Source organism: Dermatophagoides pteronyssinus, unplaced genomic scaffold (assembly GCF_027571235.1).
Source record: "Dermatophagoides pteronyssinus isolate colony J.1.1.1.1 unplaced genomic scaffold, Derpt_VIB-CSIC_2022.12 sq0025, whole genome shotgun sequence".
NCBI lineage: Eukaryota > Metazoa > Arthropoda > Arachnida > Sarcoptiformes > Pyroglyphidae > Dermatophagoides > Dermatophagoides pteronyssinus.
The window spans coordinates 125298-139766 of record NW_027461549.1 but is presented as its reverse complement, the minus strand read 5'-3'; the positions used below and the strand labels follow the sequence as shown (position 1 = coordinate 139766).

Genomic DNA, 14469 nt, shown 5'->3' with positions numbered 1-14469 from the left:
AAAAGATGACCAGAACCAAAACCTGAAGAAGAAAAAGAGGAAAAAGTGACATTCAAATTACCGAAACCAAGTGAAGAACAACCGATAGAAGAACAAACAATTCAGTTGAAACCAAAACCAGCAGAAGAACAGCCTGAAGATATGACAGTTGAAGAAGTGATCAAACTAAAACCTTCAGTTGTTGAAGAACCTGAAGAAGAAGAAACTGTCGAACAAGTGATACGATTGCAAAAACCAATCGATGATCAAGAATCGATTGAAGAAGTGATTAAATTAAAGAAAGAAGAGATTAAAGAACCAGAAGAAATTTCGGTTGAAAAAATTGTTCGACAAACACCTCAAATTGAAGAACAACAACCTGAAGAAGAAAAACCAAAAGAAGAACCGAAAAAAGTTATCGAAGAAAAGATTGAAGAAAAACCAAAAACTGAAACACAGGAAATTGAAGAGAAAAAACCGAAAAAATTGAGCATCAAACGAAAATCAAAGCCGGATATTATGGAGGAAAAGAAACCCGAAGAAGAAAAACCGAAACCAAAAGAAGAAATGCCAATACCTGAAGAAGAAAAACCGAAAGAAGAACCTAAGAAAATTGTTGAAGAAAAACTTAAGGAAGAACCGAAAACTGTAACACAAATTACTGAAGAGAAAAAACCGAAAAAATTGAGTATCAAACGAAAATCTAAGCCGGATATAACTGTAGAAGAAAAGAAACCAATTGAAGAAGAAAAAGAAAAGCCAAAACCAGAAGAAGAAAAACCAGAACCAAAGCCTGAAGAAGAAGAAGAAAAAGTGACATTCAAATTATCAAAACCAAGCGAAGATGAACCGACAGAAGAACAAACAATAAAATTGAAACCAAAACCAACAGAAGAACAGCCAGAAGAAATGACAGTTGAAGAAGTAATCAAACTGAAACCTTCAGTTGATGAAGAACCTGAAGAAGAAGAAACTGTTCAACAAGTGATACGATTGAAAAAACCAAAAGATGAAGAATCAACTGACGAAACGATAGCAACAGTTATTAAATTGAAAAAAGAAAAACCAGAAGAACAACCGGATGAAGTTTCGGCAGAAAAAATTATTAAAATATCACCACAAGTTGAAGAAGAAGAAGTTGAAAAACCAAAAGAAATTGAAGAAACAAAACCAGAAGAGGAGGAAGAAGAAATGAAGAAACCGAAAAAAGTTATACGAAGAAAATCAAGTGTTAAAACACCGATTACGGATGAAAAAATTGAATCAAAAATACAGGTAGAAAAACCACTTGTTGAAGATGTTATTGAACAACCCGAACCAAAACAACCGGAAAAATCAAAGAAAATAATTCGACGAAAATCAAGTGTAAAACTTGAAGAAAAGCCTAAAGAAGAAAAACCAAAGGAAGAAAAACCAGAAGAAATTATTTCTACGGTCGATATTGAAACAACGAAAAGAATTCCATCCAAAGATTTACCCGAATCTAAGGAAACAACCGAAACATTAACGAAAGAAGATAAAGGTATGACCGAAGAGGTGAAAATTGTAGACGAAAAAACTACCGATATAATTGAATCGAAAGCAGAAGAACCGAAAAAAATTGATGAGAAAAAATTAGTAACAAAACCACCAATGAAACCACCTATTGATGAAGATATTGTTAAACCAGATGAACCAAAATTAACGGAAAAACCAAAGAAAATGAAACTAAAACGTAAAGAATCGGTGAAACCTGAAAAACCAAAAGAAGATGAAACAGTGGAAGAAACGATCAAATTGGAGAAACCTAAAGAAAAACCAGAAGAAACGATTGATGAAATTGTACGATTGAAGAAAAAACCCGAAGAAAAACCTGATGAAGAAACAACAGTTGAAAAAGTCGTTCGGTTAGGTAAACCTGACGAGGAAGAAGAAGAACAATCAGCATTACATACGATAAAATTGGCTAAACCAAAACAAGAACAACCAGACGAAGAATCGGTTGAAGAAACAATAAAATTTATTCGACCAAAAGTTAATGATGAAGCATCAGCTGAAGCAACATTAGAAATATCAACAAAAGAATATGATGAAATTTCCACCGAAATTATAATCAAACGAAAATCAAAAAAATCAAAAGAACCAAAAATTATTGATTCAGATGAAGTAACTGTTAAATTACCGGGTAAACCGAAAAAATATTCATTTTCAGAAGCAAGTGCTGAATTAAAGATAACCAAAAAAATCGATATATCCGTGGATGATTTGGTTGTAGATGATGTTACCGTTATTGAAGAAATTGTTGATCGACGTAAACCGAGAAAAGAAGAATCTGAAGAAGAAGAATCTGAAAAATCCGACGAGGAAGAAGAATTACAGCCAAAAGTTGAAATGCCTGAAGAATCGGATGAAGAACGATCGTCGGTGAAATCGGAATCCGAAGCTGAAGAAGAAGAAAAAGAAGGGGATGAAATATCGGAAACGTTTCGAATCAGAAAACCAAAAGCTGATGAAACAGTCGATGAAGAAGTAGAATTACGGTTACGAAAACCAAAACCAGAATTTGAAGATGAAGAAGAATCTGGTGTAAAAGAAACGGTAACGCTGATAAAACAAGTTGAAGATATTGTTGAAATTGAAGAACAAGTTATACGATTAAAGAAAAAACCAAGTCAAGAATCTGAAACAGAAGAATCACTATCGGAAATAATTCGTTTGAAAAAACAAGCTGAAGAAGAAGAAGAAACAATTGCACAATTAATAAAATTAAAAAGAAAATCTAAAACCGATGAAGCGGATGAAGAATTGATTGAAGAAACATTTCGTTTAACGAAACCAGAATTTGATGAACAATCAGCGTTTGCATCATTAGATATAACCAAAACGATTGAATATGACGGTGGTGGTGAAGATATATCGACAGAAATTCTAATTAAAAAACAAGCAAAAAAATCCAAAACAAGTGATGAAATATCTGATGAATCATATACATTGACCATGCCAACCAAAACAAAACCAGAACAGGGTTTTGATGAAGCATCAGCTGAACTTAAATTAAAAATTGAATCAAAAATTGATCAACATTTATTGGAATCAAAAATGATTGAAGAAATGATTAGTAAATTTTCCGTTACATCGGAAATACCAAACGTAATGTCATTGCGGCAAGGTGATCGTATTTATGTTGTTGAACGTGTAAATCAAGATTGGTGGTTTGTACGAAAGAAGATAACGAAAGAATTTGGTTTCGTACCGGCTGAATTCTTGACTGATGAAACATCATATACATTATATTTGGATGATACATTAAAAGAATTTATGGAAACAGAAGAACAAGTTGCTGAACATATTTTAATTAAGAAAAAATCACCCGAAATTATTGATGGACCAGATGAAATGATTAAAGTTGAATCCGGTCAATCATTAATATTGAATTTTAAATTCGAAGGATCATTCCCGATGCATTTTGTTTGTTTCAAAGACCAACGGCCATTACAACCAGATTCAAGAATAAAATTATTCTGTGATGAAAATAACCAGCTACATTTATATTTTGATGAAGTTTATAGTTTTGATACTGGAACTTATTCGATTGTAATGAAAAATATGGCCGGTTCAACTAAACAAACATTTACATTGGAAGCTGATGGTCAAATGTCATTCATGAATGAAGAAATTTATTTCCATAATCTACCATTTAAAGATGATGAACAACCAAAAAATGTACCATTATTTTCCAAATTCGATGATAATATTGAAATCAATATGAATGAACCATTCAATATTGAATTTACTGTATATTCATTTGAAAAACCACGATTAAAATTAACTAAAAATGGTCGAATTATTTACAGTACGGATAAATTCAATATTGAACATTTAGAAACAAATGAATATTTTCATCATTATCGTATCCAATGTTTAAAAACGGATGAAAATGATGATGGCCCGTATGAAATATGTGCACAAAATCTGGATGGTGAAAATCAAACCAAATTCAATGTTGTTTATAAGGAAAAAATTGAAAAACCAACATTTACAAAACGATTTCGATCAACAAAATTACAAGAAGGTAATCAATTATTATTGGAAACAACCGTAAAAGGTTATCCACAACCAATAATCAAATGGTATTATAATGATGATCATATATTACCATCATCCAAATGTTTAATACGACAACATAAAAATGATGGTACATTGGCTATAAATAATTTAATTAAATCATTACATGAAGGAAGATATAAAGTTGTTGCCCGAAATCAATATGGCGAATGTCAATATGAAGAACAAATCGAAGTAATCAGAAAAATACCAAAATTTTTAGAACGTTTAAATGATATTGAAGTATATGAAAATGAAAAAACATTCCTTTCGGTAAAAATAACAACAAAAGAAGATGATGTTGTATGGTTGAAAGAAGGTGAACCAATCGATCCCATTGATAATAATGATGATTATCAAATGATTAAAGATGGTCATTATAGAAAATTATTAATTAAAAAAGCAAAAGTATCACATCAAGGTGAATATACATGTGTTCTGGAACAAGATAAATGTACTGGTTATTTAGAAGTTATTGAATTACCAGCTGAAATTTTAAAAGATCTTAAAGATTGTAATGTTAAATATGGTGATAAAGCACAATTCATTGTTGAAGTATCAAAAGGTGATGCAATATTACAATGGTTTAAAAATAAATCACCAATTTCATTTGATGATCGTATTTATTTGGATATTGATGGTAAACAACAAACATTATCGATTGAAGATACAAAATTAGAAGATATTGGTGAATATTCTTGTTTATTAAATCAACAAACATCAAAAGCACGATTATTAGTATCATATCCATCAACAGAATTCTTGAAACGTTTAGATGATGAATATTGGATCGATGAAAATTGTGAAACAATATTCACGGTGGAAATTTCCCGATCAGATGTTGATGTATTCTGGTATCATAATGGTGAAGAATTAATTGAAACATCAAATATTAAAATGATTTCCGATGGTACAATACGAAAATTAATTATTCATCATACCCGAATGACCGATATGGGTGAATATATTTGTATGGCAAAAGGTGATCAAACTGAAACACAATTAAATGTATCAAAAGAACCGTTAGTATTTTTATTAAAATTAAAAGATTTTAATGTAAATGAAGGTGAAACAGCAACATTATCGGTTGAAGTTATTGATGAAAATTTGGATATTGTTTGGATGAAAGATGATCAAATTATTGAACCGGATGGTAATCGTATGATGATCAGTACGATTGGTAAACATAAAAAATTAATCATTAAAAATGTTAATGTACAAGATCGTGGTTATTATACGGCAATTTGTAATGGACAACGTTCAACCGGTAAACTTTCCGTACTGACACCACCAAAAGTACTTACGGATACAAGAAGATTTACAGCTGTACGTGGTGAAAATTTTTCATTAGATATTTCATATGAAGGTTATCCATCACCAAAAGCAGAATGGTATCATTCGGGTAAAATAATAAAAACATCGAAAAAATCTTCAGTCGAAATTATGATGAGCCGTACAATATTGACAATTAAAAATTTTGATGATGATGATATTGGTCTTTATAAATTGAGTTTAGAAAATTCAATTGGCCAATACATTACACATTTTGAATTATTCATCATTGATAAACCAGATCCACCAAGTCGTCCAGAACCAATGAATATAACAAATAATTCATTAATATTAGTATGGCAATCACCGAAAAAAGATAATGGTTCACCAGTATCAAATTATTTGGTTGAATATAAAGAATTGAAAGCAAAAAATTGGAAAGAATATAATGAATTTATTAATGAACAACATGTAAAAATTCGTAATCTTAAACATTCAATTTGTTATGTATTTCGTGTTTATGCAATAAATAAAGCCGGTAAATCATTACCATCAATGGAAAGTGAACCGGTTATAATGGAAGAACAGGATTTACAAATGGCGCCAACATTCATTCAACCATTACCAAGTGTAATGCGTACACAACCATTTGCAACAACAACATTTGAATGTAAATCAATTGGTAATCCATTACCTAATATTGAATGGTATCATAATGATGAACAAATTGATGAAAATAATGATAATATTATTATTAAATATGATCAACAACATTCATCATCAACATTAATTATAAAAGAATGTTCATTTGAATGGTCTGGTAATTATAAATGTATTGCAAGGAATAATCTCGGTGAAGCAATAACCCGAACAAAATTATTAGTTGAAGAAAAACCATATGCAAGGTTTAATAATGATGCTATTTTAGCTAAAATTAAACAAGGAAATGAACATCTAATTGAATGTGAAATTTATGGTTTTCCTGAACCAGAAATCAATTGGTATAAAGGTGCATTGAAATTACGTAATACAATGAATATTTTGATCGATAATAATGAAAAAGGAACAACAAAATTGTTGATAAAAAATTTTTCATTCGAAGATGCCGGTATTTATACATTACATTTAATTAATTCAGCTGGTGAACGTAAATATGATTTTGAATTACGAATGTTGAAACGTCCTGGTCCACCTGAACAACCAATACGTTGTGTACCGGGTGGTGAAAATTCTATTGAATTATCATGGAATCCACCAAAAGATGATGGTGGTTCATCGATATTATTCTATTTGATTGAAAAATATGAAACTCGTATGGGTAAAGAATGGATTGAAGTTACACAAGTTAATGGTAATGAATTTTCACATACAATACGTCATTTAATTGCTGGTTTAAGATATAAATTTCGTGTTAGTTCAATTAATGAATTTGGTATAAGTGATCCAGCAATGACTGAATCAGTACTTTGTAGAAAAATATTAGAACGGCCATCACCACCAACTGGACCAATAAAAACAAGTGATCATACTGAATCATCATTTAATCTGCATTGGAATCCACCTGAATATGATGGAAATTCATCATTAATCGAATATCTTATTGAAACACGTGAATCAAATGATGATGAAAGTATTAACGTACAAGAATGGAGAAAATCCTCGACAGTTGATGGTGAAACATTAACCGCAAAAATTGAAAATCTTGAAAAAGAAAAAACCTATGAATTGCGAATAACATGTCGAAATGAAATTGGATGGAGTGATCCGTATTATCCGGAAACAAAGATAACCGTTAAATGTCGTTATGGACCACCAACACCACCAATCGGTCCATTAGAATTGAATGAAATGACAAATGCATCGCTGCGTATTGTATGGAAACCACCATTATCAAATGGTGGTTTAGAATTAACAAATTATATTATTGAAAGAAAATTAACATTTGAAAATACATGGATACGAGAAGCAATTGTTAATCCAGATCAATTATCATATACAATACAGAATTTATCATCCAAATATGAATATAATATACGTGTATTGGCTGAAAATGCACTTGGACAAAGTGATCCATTAGAATCGGAATATCCAGTACAATTATGTAAAGATGCAACACCACCTGGTATACCAACAGCACCATTAGAAATGCGTTCAGTTAGCCCTAGTGCAATAATGATTGAATGGGGTAAACCAGAATATGATGGTGGTTCACCAATTACTGGTTATGTAATTGCAGCAAAAGATGCACGTCGTACAATGTGGATACAAGTTGGTAAAGTTGATTCAACTGTACATCGTTTACAGATAAAAGATTTTCAAGAAAATCGTTCATATAAAATAAGGGTTATGGCTGAAAATGAAATTGGTCTTTCGGATCCATTAGAATCAGAAGAACCAATAACAGTGATAAGGCCACCTGGTTTTGAAGAACAAGAAGCTGAACGTGAACATTTAGAACGTGATGATACATTATCATTATCATTTACAACATCCGAAACAACATCATGGATGCGTGAAGCTAATGTTGAAGCACGTGTTGAATCATATACTGTTCATTCATTATTAAAACGTAAAGAATATTTCTTTTCATTATGGGTGAATGCGGACAAATTATTTAAATAAATCAATTCATCGTCAATTCAATTCAATGATATGCCGGTTTAATTTTCCACCAAAAATTTACCCATTAACCCTTTCCCCAAATAAACTTTATTTATATTATAACTAAAACTAACCATATTATATTTTTTATTTTGTTTTTGTTTTCATATTTTACAAATACATTTTTCATTTATATTTATTATTAATAAAATCAAAAAAAAAAAAAAAAAAAAATTTGTCTCAATTTTTTTATAAAATTGTCAGCAACCTAACCTCACTGAACTGTGCTATAAGTCATGGTCATAGTCATAGCAACCTAACCTAACTGAACTATAAGTCACACTGAAAAAAAAAACAAAATTTTTTATTATTTTCATTTTCGAATCAAAATTTTCATTTATTTCAATCAACATAATCGCACATACAAAAAAAAAAATCGAAACAACAATCATCATTTTTTTTTAAAAAAACCCCGAAAATACATTGGTAAAAATACGTTGTTTATCATCATTGAATGTGTATTTCCCAAATCAATAATTTAAAAAAAGAAAAAGAAAAAGAAAAATCTAAATTCATGTCGTTGTTTAGTATCATCGTTGTTGTTGCAAAAAAAAAAAAAAAATCATCATCACCACCATCAATTAGTGTAATTAAGGTATATATTTAGGTATTTAGGTTTTTAAAAGAAAAAAAATCGATAATAATAATAATAGGAGAAAAAGTGTATTTTTTTCAAGAGAAGAAATTAAAATGAATAGAAGCCAGTTTAGAATAGATTTTTTTTTCTTTCGTGTGTGTGTTTGATGTTTATGTGTGTTTAATCATTTATCTGTCCTTTTCTTCTGCGTTGTGTGTGTGTGTGTGTTTATATGATTTGTAATTAAATAATTTTTTTTTTCTTCTTCAAAATTCATGTCTCATTTACACATCCCATTTACATTTGATGATTGAATTCAATCTAAAAAAAAGAAGAAGGATAAGAAGAAGAAGAAAAGGACAAATTTGATAATAAAATAAAATAATTGAATTCATTCAGGAAAATTAAAATTGATGTTTGAATGTTTCGAGCTGAATCAGCAACAACGACATGAAAGATTTTTTTTTCTTCTTTCTTTCTTTTTGTTTTTCATTTCCATCATCACCATTGATATTCATCGAGATTTGAAAAGAATTTTTTTTTTCATTCGTTTGTTTTTCAATTATGAATTTTGATAGCTTTTTCCAGATGAGTATATCGTGAACGTTTAGGCGTTTTATTCACATGATCCAAACCAAGCCATGCTTTCGGCATATGAGTATTGACTGAATCTAAAAAATATTTTTAAAAAAATTAGTGATTTTTTTTTGGGAAATTTTCAAATTTCATAATCTTACTGTATGAAGCAAAATCTTCTTTGTTGAAAACAAAATTCGTTTCATCATTTATATATTGAACTCTCCCCGTTATAATTGCAAATTTATACTGTAAAAAAAAATTAGAAAACAATTGAATGTTATTCAAGAAAAACAAAATGACCAACAAAATTTCAAACCTTTTCATATTCTTTTTCTGGTATATCGAGCTTTTTCTGTATTTTTTCCTTGATCGATGCAAAGGTTTCTTTCTATAATATCATTAAGAAAAACAGAAAATGAAAATCATCAAAACCAAAAAAACAAAAAACAAATTGACTTACATTTTTAGCTTTCAACAAAAACGGTACACCAAACGTATGATAGGATTCTTTTTGAAAATGAGCAACCGGTAATAGGAATTCGTTTGGTTCCAATTTTAATTGATCTTTTGGTATCTCTTCGATACGATACGATTTAGTTCCAGTTGCATTCAAACATTCCAATAATATATCATTTGTTATGATATAATTTATTTTGCTTGATACTACTTCCAATAAACGTAATTCATGTGATGAATCTTCATTTAATTCAATCTGTTTTTTTGCCTCTTCCAATAAATCATTAACAGTACCATTTTTATTGGGATATAATTCCATTTCCTTCTGGGTGATATGGTCGATATTTGTTATTAATTATTGATCAAAAAAAAAAATAAAATAAAAACGACAAAAAGTGATTAGAAAACAAAAATTGTTTCAATTTTCAAATTAAATCATTCCTACCTCTTCTTTAAGTTTGCTATTAACATATGTACACTTGAATGATCGTTTGTTCTCAAGCTCATGTATGCTTATGTTTAACTGATGGTGGTAGAAAAAAACAAAAAGATTTTACAATTAAATCAACAGTAAAAAAAATAATATCACTTACATGTTGATAGAAAATCTTTTTCGGTTGTCGTGGTTTAAAATAGAAAAGAATGTCTTTAAGTGTTCCATCATAATTGCAACGAATTGGGCAACCCGGTCCTTCACGATAACTGCTACAATATTCAAAATATGAACAAGAAAAAAAAACATTAATTTTCCGAAAACAATTTTAAGAAAATTTACCTTTGATTTTTAAAAAATTGAATCAAATTTGGCTCCGTACCAAGACGCATAGCAACAGCGTCAGCAATCTGTGTATAATTCATTTTCATTGATAATTCCAATACAAAACCCTGATCGTTTGGATTGTTTTTATCACAGAACAGCACTTCAACTTTATGTATTAGATCAGTATAATATTCTTTGACCGATAATGATTCATCAATCAAAATATCATCACGATGGAAAACAAGTATATCACCATCGGATAGATCAACAATAGCTTCAGCCAATGTTTTATCCAAATCATTAATTCTATTTACAGTGGCCAAAAATTCTTCTTCATAAATGGCCAATGGTGTTGATTTAGGTAGGCCAGCTTTTTCACATAGAATGGGCATTAAATCAGCAACAGTTATGTTACGTTCAATATGTCCGAGACCACAATAAGTTAAATATTTATGATTAGGCTCATAATACTTGAAAAATAGCATAACATGTACTGTAAAAGATTTGTAATTTTTTATTTAAAAAAAAAATGAATAAAAATTTTATAATTTAAAATCATACCTTCGCTATCCGATTCTGGTAACGTTTTATACGGTAATTCTGGCGATATAGTTTCAACAAACAATGACATATTATTTAATGGTTCGATTACACTGCCCATATCACTCATCATACGTGTTGGACGAAATGAATGATTATTTCTTGTTATGAATGGCCATAAACGAATACCATCAGTTGGATAATTCATTTGTTGCGCTATGGATGTTAGATTTTCTTTATATGAACCCAATTTATAAATTTTAAATGTATAACATGGTGTCTTTTCTGGATTTATCAAATCAATACCCTTATGTGACATTATACTATCTTCAGTGTATACGGTTATATTATTAAAAAAATGAGCTTCATTTCGTTCTTTTCGACGTAATGCTTCCTGTTTCTTTTCCTCTTGTAATCGTTCAATTAATTGATCAGGTATATCTTCTTTGGTTACTGGTTGTAATACATCGCTTATAGCTGATTCACGTATATATACCAACATGTATGCATTTGTTGAATGTTTTCCAGGTAATTCTTCATCATTACCACCAAAATTATGATCAACAGCTTCAGTTTTTGAACAACAAGATACAACATCATCATCAAATTTACACCATTTACCATCACCATTTGGATTGATAAATACAACATAATGACCACCATGATTATCACCTGAATGTACCAATACAGCATGTAATATATAATTTGCTGGTGTACTTTCCGGATTCTGTAAATATTTATTTAGTGATAATTTTTCAGGAAATTCCAAACTAAAATTAATAAAAAAAATTAAAAAATTTCAAACAAAACAAAAAACAAAACAAAACAAACCGATCATTTATTTTGACATTAGCATCAGTCAATGGATCATATTGAAATCTTAATAAATGTAAATGCAATACGGGCGGAAATGATTCAAATGTGATGCCTTTTTCCGCTTCTTGAAATCCATGATCACCGGCATCATATTTATTTTCACCATCCAATGTTTCTACTTCAACATAATCATCAAATGATTCATAAATATCTTTTTTATCTTTTATATTCAATTGTATATCATAAAATGGTTCGGTACGTGATGAAGAAAAATTCACATGTTTACATCGAACAAATGACTTGAGTGAAAAAAAAAGAGAAAAAAAAGTCAAAATCTTATTTTCAAGATAATTTTAAATATAAAAAAGACATACAATCATTTTTCCTTCGAATAATTTCGGAATCGTACCCTCAACAATAGTATTTTTCATTTTACTTTCCATATTATCAAGTAATACACGACATAATTCTTGTACATCATGTTGCATAAATGAATCAAGTGTTTCCCAACCAAATGATTTTGTTAATTTTTTTGTTCCAACTGGTTTATCCGAAAATTGTAGATCATAAAATACACGTTGTAATGCTAATGCAACACTTTTTGATGTATCATCACTTTCAGTGGGCATTTGGTAGACAGCTTTACGTAATTTGTTCGTAAAAAATAATGTTTGTAATAATGAATTCATATAGCATGTAGCGCCTTGATTTTTTAGTCCAACATATCCGGTATGTTTTTTTGAATCCCAACTAACACCATGTGGTGCATCGGCTTGTACCCAAACTTCAAATATAACTGCATCATCTTTAATATAGCCTTTGTTTGGATCGCATAAATCCTATTCAGTTTTTTTTTGAAATTAATAAAATAATTATCATAATCATAAATTAACACTTACATTCCAGCTAATATAATAGCTATAACCCCAATCATTTTCTTTATTATAGAAAATATGTTGAATTCTTCGTGACATATTTTCAACACCTTCTTTTTGTGAAAGTATTCTTAATTCAGCAATAGCACTACATGACCATGCTCTATTCATTATTGAATAACAAATAAACAAAGAAATGAATAAATCACGAAACAAAACATTTAAATATTTATAAAACTTACGTTGATTCGGATTCACCATTACATTGTAGAAAATAGCCTAAACTTTTTACTGCTTGTTGATTTGGTTGTCCAGTACGTGGCATAACCATTATACGCCATGGCAGATTACGTACATATGTTGGTGGACTTAATACAGAATCTTTTATTTTACTAAAATTTTCCATTTTATAACTGAATGTTGCTTCAGATCTTGATTCATCGACTGTTTTTTTTTGTAAAAATAATGATTGTTTAATAATTTATTTAAAAAAAAGAATAACAAACCTTCTTCCATATTGGCATCAATGTTTTCTTCTTCTTCGGTTTTAACTTGTGGACTAGGAATACTAAGCCGGAATGGCGCTGTATCTAAAAGAATTATAAAAGGAAAATTATAGATAGAAAACAAAAACAAACAAAAAAACCATCTCAACTTACTATCATCATCTTCGGCCACAAAATCTTTTGGATTACCACGCCAATGCCATTTTTTCATATCAACATCCATTTGTTCTTCATCTTCATCGGGCCAAACTTTGTTGCTCATTTTTTTTCGTCAAATTACAAATAGCTGCAGATTCACACACACGAAATAATCAAAAAAATAGAGCCGGCCGGTATGTTTGTTTTAGCGAAAAAAAATCAGATGATGAAAAGAAAACAGGGAAAACAAGGTGGCGGAAAACTAACAGAAAAATCAATTGATTGATTTTGTATTTTGTTGATGACGATCAGTGGGATTTTCGGTTTTTGTCGAACCAAAAATTCCGGTCAAAAGAAGAATCGATTAATCGGCGATATAATCGAATTATTAAATTTCACCAAACAACAGCAACAACAAAAGAAAATTTAAGAAATAAAATAATTCAAACAAACGGATAGAATTGATTCAACAAATTCAGAATAAAATAATCCAATTTTGAAAACAAAAAATTCTATTTTTCTTCGTTGTCATTAACGATTTAAATTTCTTTCATTTCTTGTTCCAGGATTCTGTGGTTTTCTTTTCTTTTCTTTTTTTGCTTGATGGTTGGCAATCACAAATTTTTTCAGTGTATATTTTGAATTATTATTTTTTGTTGGTTGAGCATAAACATATAGAGAAAAAAACAAACATCATATTACATCATATACCGATGTACAAACACAAACAAACATTTGAACAACCAAACCAAACATAGATCAGGGGTTAAAAATTGATGACAAAAATTAATCCTGAAATCAAATGAAAGCAGCTGAGATATGTAATCAAAAAAAGAAAGAAAGAAAGAAATCCTAAGAAACAAATCAAATCATCACCAGAAAACCAGAAAATGATTTTTTTGTTTTTTCTTTGCTGTTGTTTCGGTTGAATCAATGGAGAAAAAGAGGGGAGAGAAACAAACAAACAAACAAACACACAACACACACATAAGCTCAATAAAGTGCTGGTTAAAATGCAAAGAAAAAAAGGCAGAGCACGCAGCACATTACACACACACATTCGATTATGATGATGATGATGATGATGATGAATTCAATTTTATGTTGTTCGACTATATCTACCTAAATAGTTTGGTTGGATTAGAATATAGTTTTAGTTTTTTTGAAAAAGTTTTTTTTAACACATTAGTGCTCGCGTGGGGTATATTTTTACCCCAGGTTATACAA

At 29.6% G+C, this 14469-nt stretch overlaps 2 protein-coding genes across 4 annotated transcripts; one reads left to right on the top strand and one right to left on the bottom strand.

The window, feature by feature from the left end:
- Positions 1 to 24: 24 nt before the first annotated feature.
- On the top strand, positions 25 to 8012 carry LOC113797210 (titin-like). Of its 2 annotated transcripts, XM_075823244.1 has the most exons (2): positions 25 to 204; positions 949 to 8012. In XM_075823244.1, the coding sequence occupies exons 1-2, from the start codon at positions 142 to 144 to the stop codon at positions 7954 to 7956; spliced, it is 7071 nt and encodes a 2356-aa protein (XP_075679359.1). In that variant the 5' UTR covers positions 25 to 141; the 3' UTR covers positions 7957 to 8012. The 2 variants fall into 2 exon arrangements, with proteins under 2 accessions (XP_075679359.1, XP_075679358.1); XM_075823243.1 differs by having other exon boundaries at positions 25 to 8012.
- Positions 8013 to 8576: 564 nt separating this feature from the next.
- Positions 8577 to 14199, bottom strand: Usp7 (Ubiquitin-specific protease 7). 2 transcript variants are annotated; one of them, XM_027347552.2, is made up of 14 exons: positions 13258 to 14199; positions 13105 to 13188; positions 12841 to 13042; positions 12623 to 12761; positions 12098 to 12562; positions 11739 to 12022; positions 10929 to 11677; positions 10383 to 10860; positions 10201 to 10312; positions 10053 to 10130; positions 9612 to 9932; positions 9468 to 9539; positions 9310 to 9397; positions 8577 to 9243 (listed from the first exon to the last, which is right to left on the bottom strand). In XM_027347552.2, exons 1-14 carry the CDS (start codon positions 13364 to 13366, stop codon positions 9131 to 9133), a joined length of 3294 nt encoding a protein of 1097 aa, XP_027203353.1. In that variant the 5' UTR covers positions 13367 to 14199; the 3' UTR covers positions 8577 to 9130. The 2 variants fall into 2 exon arrangements, with proteins under 2 accessions (XP_027203353.1, XP_027203354.1); XM_027347553.2 differs by having other exon boundaries at positions 9612 to 9929; positions 13258 to 14197.
- Positions 14200 to 14469: the final 270 nt, after the last annotated feature.